Genomic DNA, 18,736 nt, shown 5'->3' with positions numbered 1-18,736 from the left:
TGCATCAACTACTTTGGCATTAATTCGTCAAATGAATAATTTATTCTGCCCATTGAAAAGAATTAAAGCTCAAGTGTTAAATGCGCCTAGCTTTAACACGCGCTTACATGCATCTAGCTTTAACACGCGCTTACATGCATCTAGCTTTAACACGCGCTTACATGCATCTAGCTTTAACACGCGCTTACATGCATCATGTGTTTTTCTGCCAAAACACTGCTGCTCCTGGACGTTATGGCGCTGTTTTTTGGGGGAGTTTTTTTGTGCCTCTAAACACCTGTACATGGACAATTGGGGGAGATTTACTAAAACTGCATGGTGTAAAATCTGGTGCAGCTCTGCATAAAAACATTCCAGGTTTTATTGTCAAAACTTCACTGAAGTTAGAAGCTGATTGGTTACCATGCGCAACTGCACCAGATATTCCACTTTCCAATTTTAGTAAATCAACCCCATAGGCTAATATGGAGGGGCAATTAGAGACAACCCCCCCCCCCCAAAAAAAAAACAAAACAAAAAACTAGGCACCCCTAACAGCCATGTTAAAAACGCCCCGTGTGCACGAGGCCTTAACCAATTGCTGTGAATCAGGAGCACTGCCTGCCACCCCGGCATTGCATTTTCAATAATGCATTGTCAGCATTTCATGAGCATTTCGGACATGTTGCGCAGGCATTCAAGCCACATCAGGTGATCTCCTCCAACACACTTTTTTACAAGGCTAAATTGGGAATAATCACTTTTGACACTTTGGAACTGCACCCTAAACGCCATAGCAAGTTTATGGCACATTTCAATAGAAGCAGATGGGGGTGGTTGCAAAGCATCAATTCCTGCCAAAGGGCTCATTTAGACTAGTGACGGAGGGTGGTAAAACTCCATGGTTGAGTCACATTTATATTGTCCCTCAACCGTTCCCCTTTCAGTTGAAAAGACAATGGCTGAGTTTGTGCACATACTGCAACTTTTCTTCGTGGCAGGAATTATATTGTCGAGTCAATGGTGCTGCTGCAAACACCCCAAAACTTCATACAATGCACATGGTTGCGGCATGCCTCCTCACTGTCCGTCATATGCCCTCTGAAGAGTGATGTGTTCTGATTGCTTTTCAGAGATCATTTGAAAGGCAGCAAAAAAAGTTTAATTCAAAGTCATATTTTACCCCTGGATCTTTCCACATTGTGCTAACATGCCCCTTGTATGAAAGTGTCTGAATACAGAGCTGTGTGTGTTGCACAAATCAGTCAATGATATGCTCTTTTTCTTACTTCTGGTGCATAAAAGAATCAGATCAATATCCAACGTCAATACAGCTCTTTCAGTACCGGTTCACACATATGTGATTTTAACTGCATCTAACCCGCATGACATGCGAGGTAACATTACTTCCTATGGTGCCTGTTCATATATGTCCGATGCACTGGCGGTGCGGATTCAGTGCGGTTTGAAAAAGAGTCCTGTCCGATTTCTGAGCTGTGTGCTTCAGTTCAGGTGTGGATTACAGGCTATTGACTTCTATGGGAACCATTTCTAAACTGCATATGTGTAAACAGGATAATCCTGAGAGCTAATCCTGTCCCGAACCTGATGGAAACCTGACATGAACCGGCGAACAAGTACAATATCAATTAGCTGTGAAACCTGAGCTTCAATCAGCACGAGTGAATCAGCTGTCAGACAAGAACATTGGGCCTAATGTGCTCTTCTAGAGGAAGAACATTGCTAACACTGTCCAGGGGTGGCGGATTTATCCCCGGACGTGTATTTGTTCATGTGATGTCACCCACTGCTGAGTAAGCACACTGCTCATCCTTGCCTTCCATTACCTTTATTGGCTGCACAAGATGGATGCCCCAGACTAAGGCTAAACACTTGCCGCTCCTCAATGGTAGCTTGCCATTAATTGACAAAGTAACAAATTATTTGCTTTAAGCGCTGTTCATTTCATTTAGAGATGTCAATTAAACTGTTAAAAGCTTTACACACCGGTTTTGTTGCCTTTTGAGGGTTTTTTTAATCTGAAAACACAAATTAACCTGTTACAGTCCAGAGCATATTGACAGACTTTACACCGATAATGCTCTTTGTGTTCTTGTGTTCGCTGTAAAGAAGAAAAGGCTCAATGTACACCGATTCCCAATCCCGTCCCACATTTAGAGATCTATCTCTGGAAACACGGTTGTCTCGAAGATAAGCAAACAGCTAAATTATGCAGCCAATGGACAGGTGGTGACATTTACCTTGATCTGGATAGATTTGGTTCAGGACAGGTGACAATCTCACATCTTTGGTAGTTAGCCGATGGCCACAAGGCAACTGGACAGGTTGGAAGACCATACCGGATCCCCTTTATACTCCCTCTGGATAAATGGCACTGGCATGCTTAAGGCGGCCATAGATTTACAATTTTCTTGCCGAATTATCAGCCGATAAAAAAAAAATCGGCCGATATTCGTACCGTTAGTGGGGAAAAATGTTGGCCGTTTTTCTTAATTTTAAGAGATTTTGAAAATCGTCCAAGCTGGAAACGATTTGTTAGATCGGCTGATGTTCGCGGTAATTTATGGTCAAATCGGCCGTTCTGGCTGATTTGACAATAAATTGACTATGAAGAAAAAGAAGAAATAGATTTTGCAGGAGAAGAAGAATTAGAATATCAAGAAGAAGAATAGAAGAAAAGAGGAGAAGATGAAATAGATTTTGCAGAAGAAGACGGAGAAGAAAAAAAGTTGCAACATTGTATCTATTTGTATGCGTTTCAGATACAGATGTTTCTATTCAAGTACAAATAGATACAATGTTGTTTCTCTTCTTCTTCTTCTGCATAATCTATTTCTTCTGTCAAATATAATAGCGGGTCTCTATGCAGGGACACCGCTATTATATTAATTGATGGCCGTAGACGGGACTAAAACCCGCTGACTTTTTTTCTTAATTAGTGGCAACGTCGGCCGTCTGAACGACCGATTTACGACTTTAAAAACAAAAACAAAAAAAACGGCCAATTGTCCCCACGTCTATGGCCTGCTTAACAGACACACTTGCCGGGTCCATAGAGTCATCCCTGCAAATAAATTACTATGCAGGACTCTTGCAGCAGACTGCAGTCTCACTGTGCCAGCATGTCTTAATATCTACTGCTGCCTTTGGGCAGTCTAAATCTATTGTGTGTGTGAATTTCACCACGTCAGGAACTGCTTGTATCTAGACTTTTCTAAGTTGACATGGTTTAATAAAAAATAAAAAAAAATACTAAAAAAGGAATTTATAAAATCTATCAAATTCAATATTTTAACAGTTTTGACAAACTATTTTATTACTAAAGCAGAACTATACCCTCCAATTCTTTACAGCCAAGGAAGCTGCCATTTTAGCCTCTGTTTACTCTGCAATTGCCAAGACGCTGCACATGTGATCAGTTATGACACCAGACATTTTAGTCTGACAGTCTGGTTGAGAGCACAAGCGACTGTGACAAGTTTTCATGGCTTGCCTTAAATGTAAGTGTTTTGGGAAATGGTTGGAGTTCATTCTACTTTACTGAGGCACTTTATTATGACACGATTAGACTGTACCATGTCCCCCATAGTAATCTTTTAAGTCCTTGGTAGCTAGGAGTCTATATCCAGATTTTATAAATATATATATTTATACACTATATTGCAAAAAGTATTGGGACACCCTTCCAAATCATTGGATTCAGGTGTTCCAATCACCTCCATGGCCACAGGTGTATAAAATCAATCACCTAGGCACGCAGACTGCTTTTACAGACATTTGTGTAAGAATTGGTCGCTCTCAGGAGCTCAGTGGATTCAAGCGTGGTACCGTGCTAGGTTGCCACCTGTGTAATAAGTCCATCCGTGAAATTTCCTTGCAACTAAATATTCCACAGTCAACTGTTAGTGGTATTATAACAAAGTGGAAGCAACTGGGAACAACAGCAACTCGGCCACATAAAATGACAGAGCGGGGTCAGTGCATGCTGAAAAGCACAGTGCGCAGAAGTTGCCAAATGACTGCAGGGTCAATAGCTAAAAGACCTCCAAACATTATGCTGCTTTCAGATTAGCACAACAACAGTGTGTAGAGAGCTTCATGGAATGGGTTTCCATGGCCGACCAGCTGCATTTAAGCCTTACATCACCAAGTGCAATGTAAAGCGTTTGATGCAGTGGTGTAAAGCATGCCGCCACTGGACTCTAGAGCAGTGGAGACATGTTCTCTGGAGTGATGAATCACGCTTCTCTGTCTGGCAATATGATGGACGTCTCTGAGTTTGGCGGTTGCCAGGAGAACGATACTTGCCTGATTGCATTGTGCCTAGGGTAAAGTTTGGTGGAGGGGGATTATGGTGTGGGGTTGTTCTTCAGGGGTGGTGCTTGGCCCCTTAGTTCCGGTGAAGGGAACTCTTAAGGCGTCAGCATACTAAGACATTTTGGACAATTTCATGCTCCCAACTTTGTGGGAACAGTTTGAGGATGACACCTCCCTGTTCCAACATGACTACGCTCCAGTGCACAAAGCAAGGTCCATAAAGACATGGATGAGTGATGAATTATACACATGATGGGCGTTCAAGTCAAATCGGGACTTTTGAGTTTATATAATAAAAGAACAAATTCCAAAGAGAAGAAACTGCACTTATTTTTCAACATATTCCCCTGCTGCATTTGTAAATTTATCCCAGCGTTTAACTAATGCCTGGAAAGCTTCGGCATAGAAAGATTTTTCAGCAAGCCTGAACCATCCTAGGACAGCCTGTTTCACTTTGTCATTGTGTTTATCGTTCCCACAAAAAGATTCATCTTTCATAACAGGTTATGTGTCAATTATCCAGGATCAGGTGTTCCAGGTGCTGAATGTTCACAGGAACGACTGCTGTGGGCTGGGAACCACGACTGGAATCATCACTGACGGACGGCCATGTTTCAAACATTTACACCATTCAAATGTCCTACTGCGGCTCGATGTCTCATCATCGTACTGTGCTTGAAGTCTTCTGTAGATATTGGTGGGTTTTAAGCCTTTGTTCACAAGAAGCTTCATCACCACACCCTGTTCCATGCACGCACTAACACTGTTGTCTGCCATATTGATTAACGGTCTCTGGACTGGCCTGCAACATGTGCGCTGCCTATCAGTAATAGGACACACTTGCCATTCACTACTGCGGTACTGGCACGCTAGCATTCCTTTTTATACCTGTGAAATTAAAAGTCCCGGTTTGACTTGAACGCCCCTCGTGTATATGTGTGTGTGCGTACCTTTGTGTGTACACACACGCACACACACATACATACATATACACACACACACCTGAAATAAAATTAAAGGAACACTTTGAAAACAGATCAGATCTCAATGGGGAAAAATATCATGCTAGATATCTATACTGATATGGACTGGGTAATGTCAGGAATGTAAGGACGCTCCACCATTTGATGGAAATTAAAATTATCAACCTACAGAGGAGTGAATTCAAAGACACTCCGAAAATCAAAGTGAAAAAATGATGCAGCAGGCTAGTTGATTTTGCTGAAATTTCATTGCAGCGACTCAAAGTGGTACTCGGTAGTTTGTATGGCCCCCATGTGCTTGTATGCATGCCTGATAACTTCAGGGCATGCTCCTAAAGATACGGATTGTGTCCTGGGGTATTTCCTCCCAGATCTGGACCAGGGCATCACTGAGCTCCTGGACAGTATGAGGTGCAACCTGGCAACATCGGATGGACCGAAACATCATATCCCAGAGGGGTTTTATTGAATTTAGGTCAGGCGAGTGGGGGGGCCATTCAATGGTATCAATTCGTTCATCCTCCAGGAACTGCCTGCATAGTCTTGCCACATAAGGCTGGGTATTGTCGTGCACCAGGAGGAACCCAGGACCCACTGCATCAGCATAGAGTCTGAAAATGGGTCCAAGGATTTCATCCCAAAACCTAATGGCAGTCAGGGTGCCATTGTCTAGCCTGTAAAGGTCTGTGCCTCCCTCCAAGGATATTCCTCCCCAGACCATCACTGACCACCAAAACGGTCATTCTGAACAATGTTACAGGCAGCATAACGTTCTCCATGACTTCTCCAGACCCCTTCATGTCTGTCACATGTGCTCAGGGTGAACCTGCTCTCATCTGTGAAAAGCACAGGGTGCCAGTGGCGGACCTGCCAATTCTGGTGTTCAATGGCAAATGCCAATCGAGCTCCATGGGGCTGGGCAGTGAGCACAGGGCCCACTAGAGGACGTCTGGACCTCAGGCCACCCTCATGAAGTCTGTTTCTGATTGTTTGGTCAGAGACATTCACATCAGTGGCCTGCTGGAGGTCATTTTGTAGGGCTCTGGTAGTGCTCATCCTGTTCCTCCTTGCACAAAGGAGCAGATATCGGTCCTGCTGATAGGTTAAGAAACTTCTACGGCCCTGTCCAGCTCTACTAGAGTAACTGCCTGTCTTCTGGAATCTCCTCCATGCTCTTAAGACTGAGCTGGGAGACACAGCAAACCTGCTGACAATGGCACATATTGATGTGCCATCCTGGAGGCGTTGGACTGCCTGTGCAACCTCTGTAGGGTCCAGGTATCTCCTCATGCAACCAGTAGTGATATTGACCCTAGCTAAATGCAAAATTAGTGAAAAACCATCAGAAAAGATGAAAAGGGAAAACAAATGTCAGTGGCCTCCACCTGTAAAACCATTCCTGTTTTGGGGGTCACCTCATTGTTGCCCATCTAGTGCACCTGTTGTTAATTTCATTAACACCAAAACAGCTGAAACTGACTGATCAGATCAATATCCCAGGAGTTTAATTGACTTGATGCTATATTTTGATGAAAAAAAATGTTCCTTTAATTTTTTTGAGCAGTGTGTTGTGTGTGTGTGTAAGTAAGATTTGAATCAATATCTCAATGAACACAAGAACAATTTCCAAAATTTTGACAACACCATTTTATAGAGCATTTGCTTAGCTCCTTACATGAAAGTAAGGTTAACAATATAACTTAGATTACAAAATCTTCAGTTTTACTCAAATGAGTTGATGCAAAAATTAATACACCTCACATCAAAAACTACTACATCTAGTATTTGTATGATCTCCATGATTTGCAAGGACAGTACCAAGCCTTCTAGGTATAAAATGAACAATTTGGTGACATATTGCAACATCGATCTTTTTCCATTCTTCAAGAATGGCCTCTTTTAGAGCCTGGATGCTGGATGGAGAGTGATGCTCAACTTGTCTCTTCAGAATTCCCCATAGGTGTTCGATTGGGTTCAGATCAGGAGACAGACTTGGCCACTGGATCACTTTCATCCTGTTCTTCTTCAGAAATACAACAGTGACCTTAGATGTGTGTTTTGGATCATTGTCAAACTGGAAAAGTGCATGACAACCAAGGGCACAGAGTGATTGTAACATCTTTTCTGTCAATATAGAGCAGTACATCTGTGAATTCATGATACCATCAATGAAATGCAGCTCCCTGACACCAGCAGCTTTCATGCAGCCCCATAGAACACTGCCACCACCATGTTTCACTGTAGGCACCATGCATTTTTCTTTGCACTCCTCACCTTTGCAACGCCATACAGTTTTGAAGCCATCAGTTCCAAAAACATTTATCTTGGTCTCATCACACCAGAGTACAGAGTCCCAGTAGTCTTCTTTTTCAGCATGGGCCCTGGCAAATTCTAGGCAGGCTTTTTTGTGCGTGGGCTTTAGGAGAGGCTTCCTACGTGTACAACAGTGGTCTCCAAACTGCGGCCCTCTTCTTGCTTTTATCTGGCCCTTGGGGCACTATTTCATCCTCTGATACTAACAATGGGGAATAAACCCCCTACTGACACCAATGCTGGGTCACAATAGATAATATTTCCCCCTACTGACGCCAATTATGGGGCACAATTCTTCCCAATGACACCAATGATGGGGCACAATTTCTGTCAATGACCCCACTGATGGGGCACAATTCCTCTCACTGACACCAACAATGGGGCGTAATTCCTACCACTAACACCAAAGATGGGGCATTTTGTTTTTTCCCCACTGACATCGGGACCTTTTCTACTCCCAATGGCCACAGTCCGGCCCCCCTACAGTCTGAAGGACAGGAAACGGCCCTTTGTCTAGAAAGTTTTGAGACCCCTGGTGTACAACAACATCATGCATGCCATTCCTCTGCAGTGTACACAGTATTGTGTCACAGGAAACAATCACCCCAGTTTGGCTTTCTACTTTAGCTAACTGCAGTGAACTTACATGGTGATTTTCTTCAACCATCTCATCAGAAGATGCTCCTGTCAAGATGTTAACTTTCGTGGACGGCCTGGATGACTCTGTGAGATGGTTTAAGTTCCATCTTTGTTAAATTGTATCACTTTTGCTACAGTATTCTAACTGATAAATAAAGCTTTGCTGATCTTCTTGTAGTCTTTGCCTTTCTTGTATAAAGAAATTGTTTTCTTTCTCAGGCCTTGTGACATTTCTCTTCCATGTGGTACCATTGCTGACAACATGAAATGGGAAGGGGTTTACTTTATTAAGTAACGCCCTTTTACAGTATAATCAACTGTCTGCTGGACACCCATTTAATGAATAATTACACTCACCTGTAGTTGAATTCTTGTTATTTAGGATTTTGTTGTCTAAAATTTAGCTCTGCTCTCTAGATTTAAATTGGGGCGTGTTCATTTTTGCAACATGGTCTTGAGTAAATTTGTTTGGAAAAATAGTTCTTTCTGTGTACAAGTTAACAAATCTTGTTTGCAATCAATGGCCTGCATTTGTGGGAGTATTTTGTAGTATAGTGTCCAATAAAAAAATGTTGATTCTAAAAGGAAAGTAAATGTTTTCCATACCTTACAAAAGCATAAAGTGGTCATAAAGGCTGAAAGTGTTTTGCCTTCATGCATCCTATGCAAGGTAAAAAAACCATCAGAGTGCAGCTACTCTGTGTGTCTTATGGTCACAGTGAGCTGGCTTGGGAGCAAGCAGGCATGAGTGCACCCATAGCAAGAGGCTTGCTATGGCAGCACTCAACAGGGGGAAGCGCTGGCACGGAACAAGAGAAGAAGAGGATTGGAGTTGCTCTGTGTAAAACCATTACACAAAGCAGGTATAACATTTTTTATTTTTTTTTACATTTTTACCCTTAGAAACCAACTGCTACAAAAAACACAAAAAAAAAATCATATGCACTGAGGCCGATTTACCAAAAGAGTTGAGAATGTTCACACAAAGTGTGAAAATTTATTTAAATTATCCAATAGGAAAAGCAAATCCTCAACTCTTAGTAAGTCACCTTCACGATTTCATTTATACCTGACAAATTTTTCTTTTATTTTAGTCCGAACCAAAATATAGAAAATAAGTATAAAATCATTATACTTTGCCTATAATCAGATGGCACAGAAACCTATGACATTTGTGCAATAAGCGCCAGCAGGATCTCAAATATCCCCTTTCTTAATAGTATATGTGAGCTGGTCCCATCACTGTCAGCTTTCTGACAGATAGTAAAAAGAAGAGGTAAAAAACCTAATTAGGCACAAAGAAAGATGATTGAACTTAACTAAATATAAATTCATACAAAAATAAAAGGCGCCAGAGGCACAATGGTATAGGATTTACGACCTATTAAAAGACAACTAATATCAAAACACGGTACGGCAACCAATGGGAACAGCTTTTTCATTGTTTTGAGAGCTGTAAACTAATGAAATGTGACTGGTTTCTATTAGTAATTGCATCACTGCTCTTTGCACTCTTTGTCTTTCTTTTAGCCAACGATTAAATATCATTCGAAAATGAATTCATCCCCCCTCACAGAATCCCAGCAGCCGCTCCCCGCCTTGCACAGACTGTCAGCTTTTCTCGTCTTTATTGTTCCTTGAAATGTCAACAAAATCACTGACCTCCGATGAGAGGTTTGCTCATTTCATAGTGTTTGATGCTGTGGAAAGAATACTCACCGCGGAGATAGGCTTCCTCTAGGGGAGGTTCCCCTCAGAGCCAGACTGCGCCCATTGTCTCCTAGATCTTGGTCTGTTAAGAAACAGGTCATAAGACACAGACAGATTAGTACAAGGTGACTGTTTATATGGCAAGTCCTAACATCAGTATTATCACTCAGGCCTGGATGCGGGAAGGACCACCTTTGTCAGTTAGGGTTTACATCTAGAGTCGGCTGTCCTTTGGTTTATTATCCAATCGCATTTTGTTTTGTATGCACTTCTGCAAGCATTAATATGATGGCCTGTACACATGAAGGCCAGCGGTGCTGCTATCTCATTTTAAGAGCTTTCACGTAGGCCTCAAGATTGTCAAAGATGCCTATGAATGACGCATGATTTGTGGCTGTCTGATGGGTAACATGTGAGATGCACTTCTACTTATAACCTAACTTGGTCAGTCTGGTACCCCCAGAGCATAAAAATAATAAGCATCCCTTATTAATGTGATAGCTTGGAATCCTTCTTCCTTGCATAGGGAAGCCACTAAAAACCAGAGGTCTGCCAGTGCTAAGGTCTGCCACTGTTTTTGATGAGACACCATGGAACAAACATTTATGGCTCAATATAACCTCCCACTCCCAGAATCAGTGACAGCTAAGCAAAGTGTCAGGTGTGTATAGGCTGCACAGTAACACATATCTGCTGGCCTATGGGACCAGATCACTGACATTTGATCTGCTGTGATTGCTAGGCATTTAGAGGTTTCAGAGTGTTCCACATCAAACCCCAGAAACTTAGAATTTCAGATATATATTGTATTCAAACATTAAATAAATTTACTGTCAGGTCAAGTCTCTACATCCACATTTCATAGATCACACTTACCTGCAGAAAGCTTTGTCCTGGTTGTGTTAGACCCAGCTGGTGGGGAGTCTGTGCCCTGAATGACCCAGCAGGACACAACAAAATTCAAGGCTGAACAATCAAGTATTTACCTTCTGTGTAGTTCTAGCTTGCAATAAAATGTACGAGGAAGTGCCAAAAGTGGCCAAGCAAAATTCAGGGCTAGAGCAAGAGCAACTTTTGGGCCTTCAGGAATCAGGCAGACTTTAGGCTAGTGAAGAAAAGTAAAAACAGGGTGCACTCTCTTCGTTCATTACCATGGTGAATCACAAGTTTATTAAAATGCATAAAAGTGCATACTCACAAACCAAAGAAGATCAAAACAGAGACAAAGTCAGTGGTGACAGTCCAAAATGACGGGAGACCCTTGATGAAGTAGGCTGATGCGTTTCGGGAGACGTACTCCCTTCTTCAGAGCTAAAATATAGACCTGCTACTCCTGCATTTATGAGGCACAAAAGGAATAAAGAGAACTGGAACGCACACCCCTCCAAAGGAGATCAAAATAGAGACAGAGTCAGTGGCCACATGTGTATAGACATTGTTTCTTCGTTGTGGCACTTTATTGTTGGGTGGACCATGATTAGCCCAGCCCTATTGGGTTTGTCATGAGGGGTGTGTGTTCCAGTTCTCTTTATTCCTTTTGTGCCTCATATATGCAGGAGTAGCAGGCCTTTATTATAGCTCTGAAGAAGGGAGTACGTCTCCCGAAACGCATCAGCCTACTTCATCAAGGGTCTCCTGTCATTTGGGACCGTCACCACTGACTCTTTGTCTCTGTTTTGATCTCCTTTGGTTTGTGAGTATGCAGTTTTATGCATTTAAATAAACTTGTGATTCACCATGGGCATGTAAGAATAGAGTGCGCCCTGTTTTTGCTTTTCTTCACAAGTACCAAGTTATCCCAAACTTCCAAGGGCCGCACCTCAGTGAATGACAGTCACAGCACCCCTAGTCAACATGAAGATCTGAGAGCTGGTTTCGATTTTTGGATAGACTTTAGGCTAAGCTCTACCATCTTCTATTCCAGTGTCCAATAAGATAACACAAAACTGGCTCCATGGGTGGCCCTGCTGATATCCACCTATAGGATGAAAGAGCTGGATGGAAAATTGTCACCTGAACAGTCTTCATCCAACCAGATGCAGTCACTGTTGAGGTACTCTGACAGCTGTCGGTACAGGCTGTCAGAATACAATAGCAACAGCTGGAGATCTGTCAATTGGCACTGCATAGCAGTAAATGTGTTATGGACGGCTTTAGAGGGCAGTAATGGAGCTAAATTCAAATCACTGCAATCCATTTGGGGAGGGGCACAATATTCTGGCTAATAAAGGCAATTGACAGACAATCTGTGATCTCTGCGCTTTGTTAGGAGCTCAAATTAGATCTCTGTCCGTCAAACCCGCATTTTTTTTTTAAAACTCCCCTATCACTCAGCCAGTCCGGGCTATAAAGTCAGAATCAACCGAGATGTCTAGAGCGGCACCTGACTCAGGCTCTCAGCAAGCTGCTGAGGGCCTGAGCCAGCCGTTCCCTCCACCTCCACAGCCCTGTACTGGGGCACAGCAGAGAGTGGTGACCGACAGTCATGGCTCTCTGCTCAGAGTGGCAGGGAGAACTGAGTGATCTGGAGTATCTGATCGCTCAGTTCTCACCCTCAGAGCCGGCAGGGGACAGATGCAGCATTAGGCAAGTGCAATATAGAAACAAAAACATTCCCAGACTTCTCTTTTGAGACTGCCATGGATGACTTACATTTTGGCTGATTGCTGCTGAATAGGTCAAAATTCAAGCCACTAATGGCCCTGTTGGCACCACTCGGCTCAAGAAAAAGGAGACTTTTCTCAACTTTAGTCAGAGGAGCCGGAAGTAAAATTGGAAGCTGCATCCAAACAGATGCCAATATATACTTCACATTCCAATCAGATGCCAATTAATAATTCCCAGCAACCACTGAGCTGGGGCACCCAATCAGATGCAGTCACTGTTTGGGTATTTTGACAGCTATGGGTGCCAATTGTAAGCAGACAACAGAGAACAAGAACAGTCAAACAGTGAGGAGGGAGAAACCTATTATATTTCTCTCAATCAGTGAGTGGGCTGAACTAAAGAAATCAATATATGTATGGTTAGCTGTACATCTAAAAAGTACTCTAAATATTAAAATAGCCATATGCTTTGCTGGGGAAGGAGTGTGTATATATATATATATATATATATATATATATATATATATTATGTAAACAGTATAAGCTCCTGAATTTAATCTGGTATCAGCTTCTTGTTGTAGTCCCTTGTACAGCAGAGGTCAGACTTGGAACTTTGGATAGAACCAAATAGCTGTGCTGCAGTGCAAATGACATGCTGATAGGAGGAGAGAGCAGAGTGATATAAATGAGCTCATCAGTCTGCTTCTTCTTGCCTCCAGTTTTCCTTTTTTGTGAGATGCCTATAGGTGGTTGGCTCCCAATACAGGCTCTCCCAATAATCTGATTTTTGGTGCAGAGCAGATTATGAAAATGCTATATAAAACAGTTCATAGTTACACTAGCAGTAATTACAAATGTAATTAATTTTTTCCCCTTTTTAAATTTTTTTTTTTTTATTTTAACAAGTCAATATTTTTTAAACGAACACATTACTAAGACAAAAAGATTTATATTTACTTGGAATTTTGCTTTGAATCAAAATCCCAAGTACTGAATTTCTTTGTGTCAGGTAAAAGCATTTTAAATCAACCAGAATACAGCACATACTGTATATGTAATTTTACCAGAAAAATAGTAAATAATGAGATACTCCTTTTGATGAAACAAAGATTAAAAGGTGAAATTTACATTAACATAAATGATTTCTTTTTTCATATGTAGGTGTCTTTTACTCATGCTTTACCCATTTAGAGCAATTCGTCTTGAAATCGAGTGAAATGACCCAATTTTACATAAACTATGTGTTGCCAATTAATAATTCCCAGCTCCCACTGAGCCGGGGACTTTGACATCACAAAGCTTTTTATGCGGCTCACAGCAGGCTGGCTGGAGCGTGTGATCTGGATTTCCTCAATGTAAGCTACATCCGAAAATGTTACAAACAACGGCAAAATGAAATACGCAAAGTACGGGCAGTGTAAACATGACAGAAGCATGGCGATGATGTACTGTCAGGAGTCACTTTACCCCCTGTACAACAGACATGAGTTTACCCACACAGAGATAATATCCAATAATGATGTCCACAAGTGTTTGGCTGCTAAAAGCCTAAAACAGTGTCTAAAGAAAGGTGGCGGGGAGGTATGGGCTATGTAAAATGTTGTGTTCATTGCAGATATACTGTATAACCAATATAAACCTAAAAGAAGATTATTACAACAATCGTGTTATATATATAATATATATATATATATATATATATATATATATATATAAAATATATTTATTTTTTTAACATTATTAATTTTTTACAATTTTATTGAAATTACCGGTTTTCCCTCTTTGAAGTTTCTTTACAGCTGCTGTCATCCTGGCCCTGTCAACTTTTTACATTTTACTGTATTTCATAGGTGACCTGTATAGCAAAACAGCTCTGATATTGTGCCAACCTGACTGTAAGTACCAGTTATGAACAGTGCAGCTCACTCCTGCACCAAGAGAAAAGCAATCTGTGCAGGGAAATCATATAATATATATTTTTTTAAAATAATATTATTTTGTTAAAATTTTCTCTGCCCTTACACTCAGTTCCACACGGACTAGTAAAAATGACAGGCATGAAAGGCTTGAAAAAGGGGATCCTCACTCCAAAACAAGGGGGGTTATTTACCAAAACTGGAGAGGGCAATGCAATACAATGCACATTAAAGCATGATTAGCTTTGCAGTGACATTCATTTTAAATGGCACCCCAACAAACTACTACAGTAGGCAAGCAACATGCAGTTACAACAACACACATAATGGGTTACCTGAACACCCTATAACACAATGAGGGAGATTTACTAAAACTGAAGAGTGCAAAATCTGGTGCATCTCTGCACAGAAACCAATGAGCTTCCAGGTTCTATTGTCAAAGCTTAATTGAATAGTCTGAAGTTAGAAGCTGATTGGCTACTATGTACAGCTGCACCAGTTTTAGTAAATCTCCCCATTGGGTATCCAATGATAACCTCATTTTGCCTTGTAAACATGATGAGAATATCGGACAAATGATTTTTTTTTTTGCATGTTCTTCTCATTTTGAAAATAAATAGGTTACTAAAAAGTTACGAAAATTCTTGTAAGACAGAACACAACTTCAGAAGTGATGTAAGGTATTGTAATTTACGACTGTTTCTGAGCATAAACATTCTCAGTTACTCGATTTTTTACAGACGAATACTGTACCGATTGAATGAAAATCATTAGTTTTGTTATCGTATGGGAAACATTTTTGTGCTTGTCCCTTCAGATAATTTCACATGAACCGCGTTGATTGACTCTCGAAAACTGTGTACTAAACGATCGATTCAAAAGCAGTTTTTTGTCCGATATTCTCACCGTGTGTACTAGGATTAAGGATTAGTCTCTGGTGTTTGACTCTTTGCTGCGTTCACTGGTATACATTGTATGCTTTGTTAGCAGTGCCCAAGAACTATGAAAGACTCCTGATATAGAACACTGCTGTAAACGCACTTTTTGCTAATGGGATTCTATGTTGAACATCATTACCATATGGTTTTGATCTAATATGTACCCTTGTCATAGAATCCTGCGGAGACTTGCTTTGTAAAACTGAAATCAATTTCAGTGCGTTGGCTCATCCTTTACATTTTATGGCAGTCCATGTTCTGAAAAGCAGGAGATAGAGGGGGGAATTCAATAAAGCCGCTTTGCCACTTTTCTGGCGTTAATCCCTCTTGTTAATGTATTGTGCCAAATTCATGAAGTAACTGCAACACTTTTGGTTCGACTTATGCACCATATTGCACCAAGTCAGGTAGTTCTAAAATGCATCACTTTTCTACTGTGAGCCGATGAATGCGGAACATTTAAAATAAATTACCAACAGTTTGCATCTTACGAAAGTGGAGAGGCCAAGTCTCTTTCAGAGTACAGAGAGAGAAACCGGTGTAGACAAATTTTGTGAAAGTGTCTCACATGCATTTTAAAAGTGGTGCAGCATTCACCTAATTCAAGTACAAGTTCTAGATGGGTACATGAATTTGGCACATGATACACAACTTTTGGAAAGCATGACAGACACTTCAGGGGTGTTGAATTCCTATCGCCCAGCGCCCGAGAAATGTAATTCGGGGCATCAGGCAGGTAGTTTTTTTTTTTTTTTTACCTTCAGCACTGCTCACCTGTCAGCTGCCACCGATCGTATCCACACAGTGCCAGCATCCGCACAAAAAGCGCCCCACCACTGTGTGAACCTCCCCTTGTCCACTATCTCCCGGGCTCCACTTTCTCAGCTGGAGTGGAGGGAGGACAGCGGACACATCCACTCCCCTCTCCTTGTCCTGACCCGGAAGTGATGTTATGATGTCATTTCCGGGTCCCCGTTGAAAGAAAAAATGTAATGCGGTGCAATGTACACTGCATTACATTCAGTGCAAGGGAGACATCCAGGTACTTTAAGACTTGGATGTCTCAAAGAGAACCGGTCACCAAAAATCATCACATAGGGGTCATTATTCCCTATGTGACGAAAAAAAAAGAGTAAAAAAAAAAATAAATTTTTTTTTAATTGTAAAAAATGAAAGTTAAACCTAAGCACATAACATCCCCCCCCCCCAAAAAAAAAACATTTGAGGCCCCCCACCCCCACATATACATACGTAGAAACTTAACAGCACATGCTGGGGCACCTACGCATGAAAACGTTGATTGTGAAACACGTTACATATCACCGCGCACGCGATAATTCTAGCACCAGACCTTCTCCGTAACACAAAACTGATGACTTATAAGGGGCTTTAAAAGGATCACCTATAGAAAATTTAGGATACTGAAATTCGTCGCCATTTCACGAGCGCACGCAAATTTAAGGTTTGACAAGTTAGATATCTATTTAATTGATGCAACCTCATCTTTTATATTTTACAAAAAAATAGGGTAATTTATTGCTTTTTTGTGCCCTAAGATCAACCTACATGTATTTTTGCTGAAATTTTGCAGTAATATTATGCGACATAAAAAACTGGAACTACCACTTATTCTCTAGGGTCTGTGCTTTCAAAAAATATATAATGTTTGGGGGTTTTATGTAATATTCAGGCCTAAAATTATTTTTTTAATCTTGTGCAAAAAACGCAAAAACAGCTCTAGCTGTGAAAGGCATAAAGGATAAGCCTGACAGTCCCCTTTCCTGAGGAGCAGCCAATTGGTGCTCATTACACTGCAAGGTCTCTTCCCTCCCTGCTAGTCCCCGGGTGCAGCACTGGAACAGGCAGGGAGGAGAGGAGGATATAAAAATGTTGAATATGTTACACATTTAAGTCGTCATAAAACCTCTTTTGTTTTTAAAACAGTCCTAAAATCACCTCTGATTTAAATACGGTTTTGGTTAAATTTTGTTAGATTTTTACTACTTGTCCCTCATGACATGTAGATTGTCAGGAGGGACAAGTAGATTGAGACAACGATTTAGTCCCTGGACAAGTAGTTTTTCCAAAAATTTCCACACCCCTGCACTTTTGCAACATCTGTCTGCGCCAGTCTTTATGAATTCCAGGGAGACTTTCTAGCCACACTCTTTCCGCTCTCTCTTTTATGTTGATGTGTCTGCAGGCTGTTTATTATTACAATCAGTTAATTTGTTATTAAACCCTAATAAAATAATTGATAGGGTGCTGCAAATTTCAGCACTTATCAGGCTTGCATGTCTGCTTTTCTTTATAAGATTGTGGTTGCTTTTAATGCTTTCTCTCAAAATGCTCTCTTCCCTGGTTTCTGCCGTTGGGTGGCTCCATCCCGTTGCAGGATCCCATTGAGCCACCTTTGCTTGTGCACTCCTGTCTGGCACTGCAGAGGAGTCTCCATATGTCCATATAAACATATAGCCCTGGTCACAAGCCCCTTCTCCATGCTTCTTAAAGCAAGTGACTGGCAGCAGCTGGTGCATGTGCTGACCTCATGCATGCATTGTGCATGTGAAGTACTCAGAAATTCAGTGAAGCAATGCTGTACAATGTGGAGCTAGCAGGAGCATGCTTAATATGTGGACACAATTATGTACTGGGCAATGTTTAAAGTAGAACTAAAGGCAAAAGCTTGTGAACAGACAGGCTACTTATTACAGAAGAGTCATGCAATGTCTTTTATACAATAAAATAAGCCTAGCTGCCTGCTCACAATCTTCTCCGGCATGTAAGACGACCTGTGCATGCGCAGATCAATTTTTATCAGACCACGTGCTTAGATGACTGCCTCCTGTGCATGTGCAGGAGTTACATCATCCCATTCCGGCCAAACAAGATGGCCAAAGACCAGCACCTGGAAGAAGATGTTGGCGCTGGACCACTGGAGACGGGGTAAATATTGTAACTTTAGTTCCACTTTAACAGGTTATTTATTTGTTTCGGTTAAATTAACAGGAGTTTTAATACTACTCTAAAGTGGTTGTAAACCTCAGACATGAGCTATGAACAAAGCATATCCCTCTATAGTGTGTACTTGTCTCAATTAACAGCACTAAGTCATTCCTGTCTGCTGCTTTGTTCGTCTGCTATCAGCATGAATCACTTCTGACAAGTTTTCCTGACACCAAGAGAAAAATGGTGACAGGGGAGGGAGTCAGCCTCAACTCTGTTCCTGTGTGCTGTGTTGAGGGGATGTGTCTCATTCCTCCAATCAGCTCTCAGAGCTCTCCTCACTGAGCTCTGCAGTGTGTAATTTCAGC

General features: G+C 41.4%; 1 protein-coding gene across 3 annotated transcripts in view; it reads right to left on the bottom strand.

Annotated features, from left to right (window-relative positions):
* The window catches only part of MLLT10 (MLLT10 histone lysine methyltransferase DOT1L cofactor), a 272,303-nt gene that overhangs the window by 31,816 nt on the left and 221,751 nt on the right, over positions 1 to 18,736 (bottom strand). For all 3 annotated transcript variants that reach the window (XM_089693742.1, XM_089693743.1, XM_089693744.1), the window contains one exon: positions 9,972 to 10,044. In XM_089693742.1, the coding sequence (XP_089549868.1) occupies positions 9,972 to 10,044 (73 nt within the window). The remainder of the gene's footprint in view (positions 1 to 9,971; positions 10,045 to 18,736) is intronic.

Source organism: Staurois parvus, unplaced genomic scaffold (assembly GCF_062004578.1).
Source record: "Staurois parvus isolate SC_StPar_1 unplaced genomic scaffold, SC_StPar_1.0 ptg000636l, whole genome shotgun sequence".
Taxonomy (NCBI): Eukaryota; Metazoa; Chordata; class Amphibia; order Anura; family Ranidae; genus Staurois; species Staurois parvus.
Note: the sequence above shows the minus strand (reverse complement) of the source record. Positions and strands in the feature narration are given on the sequence as shown.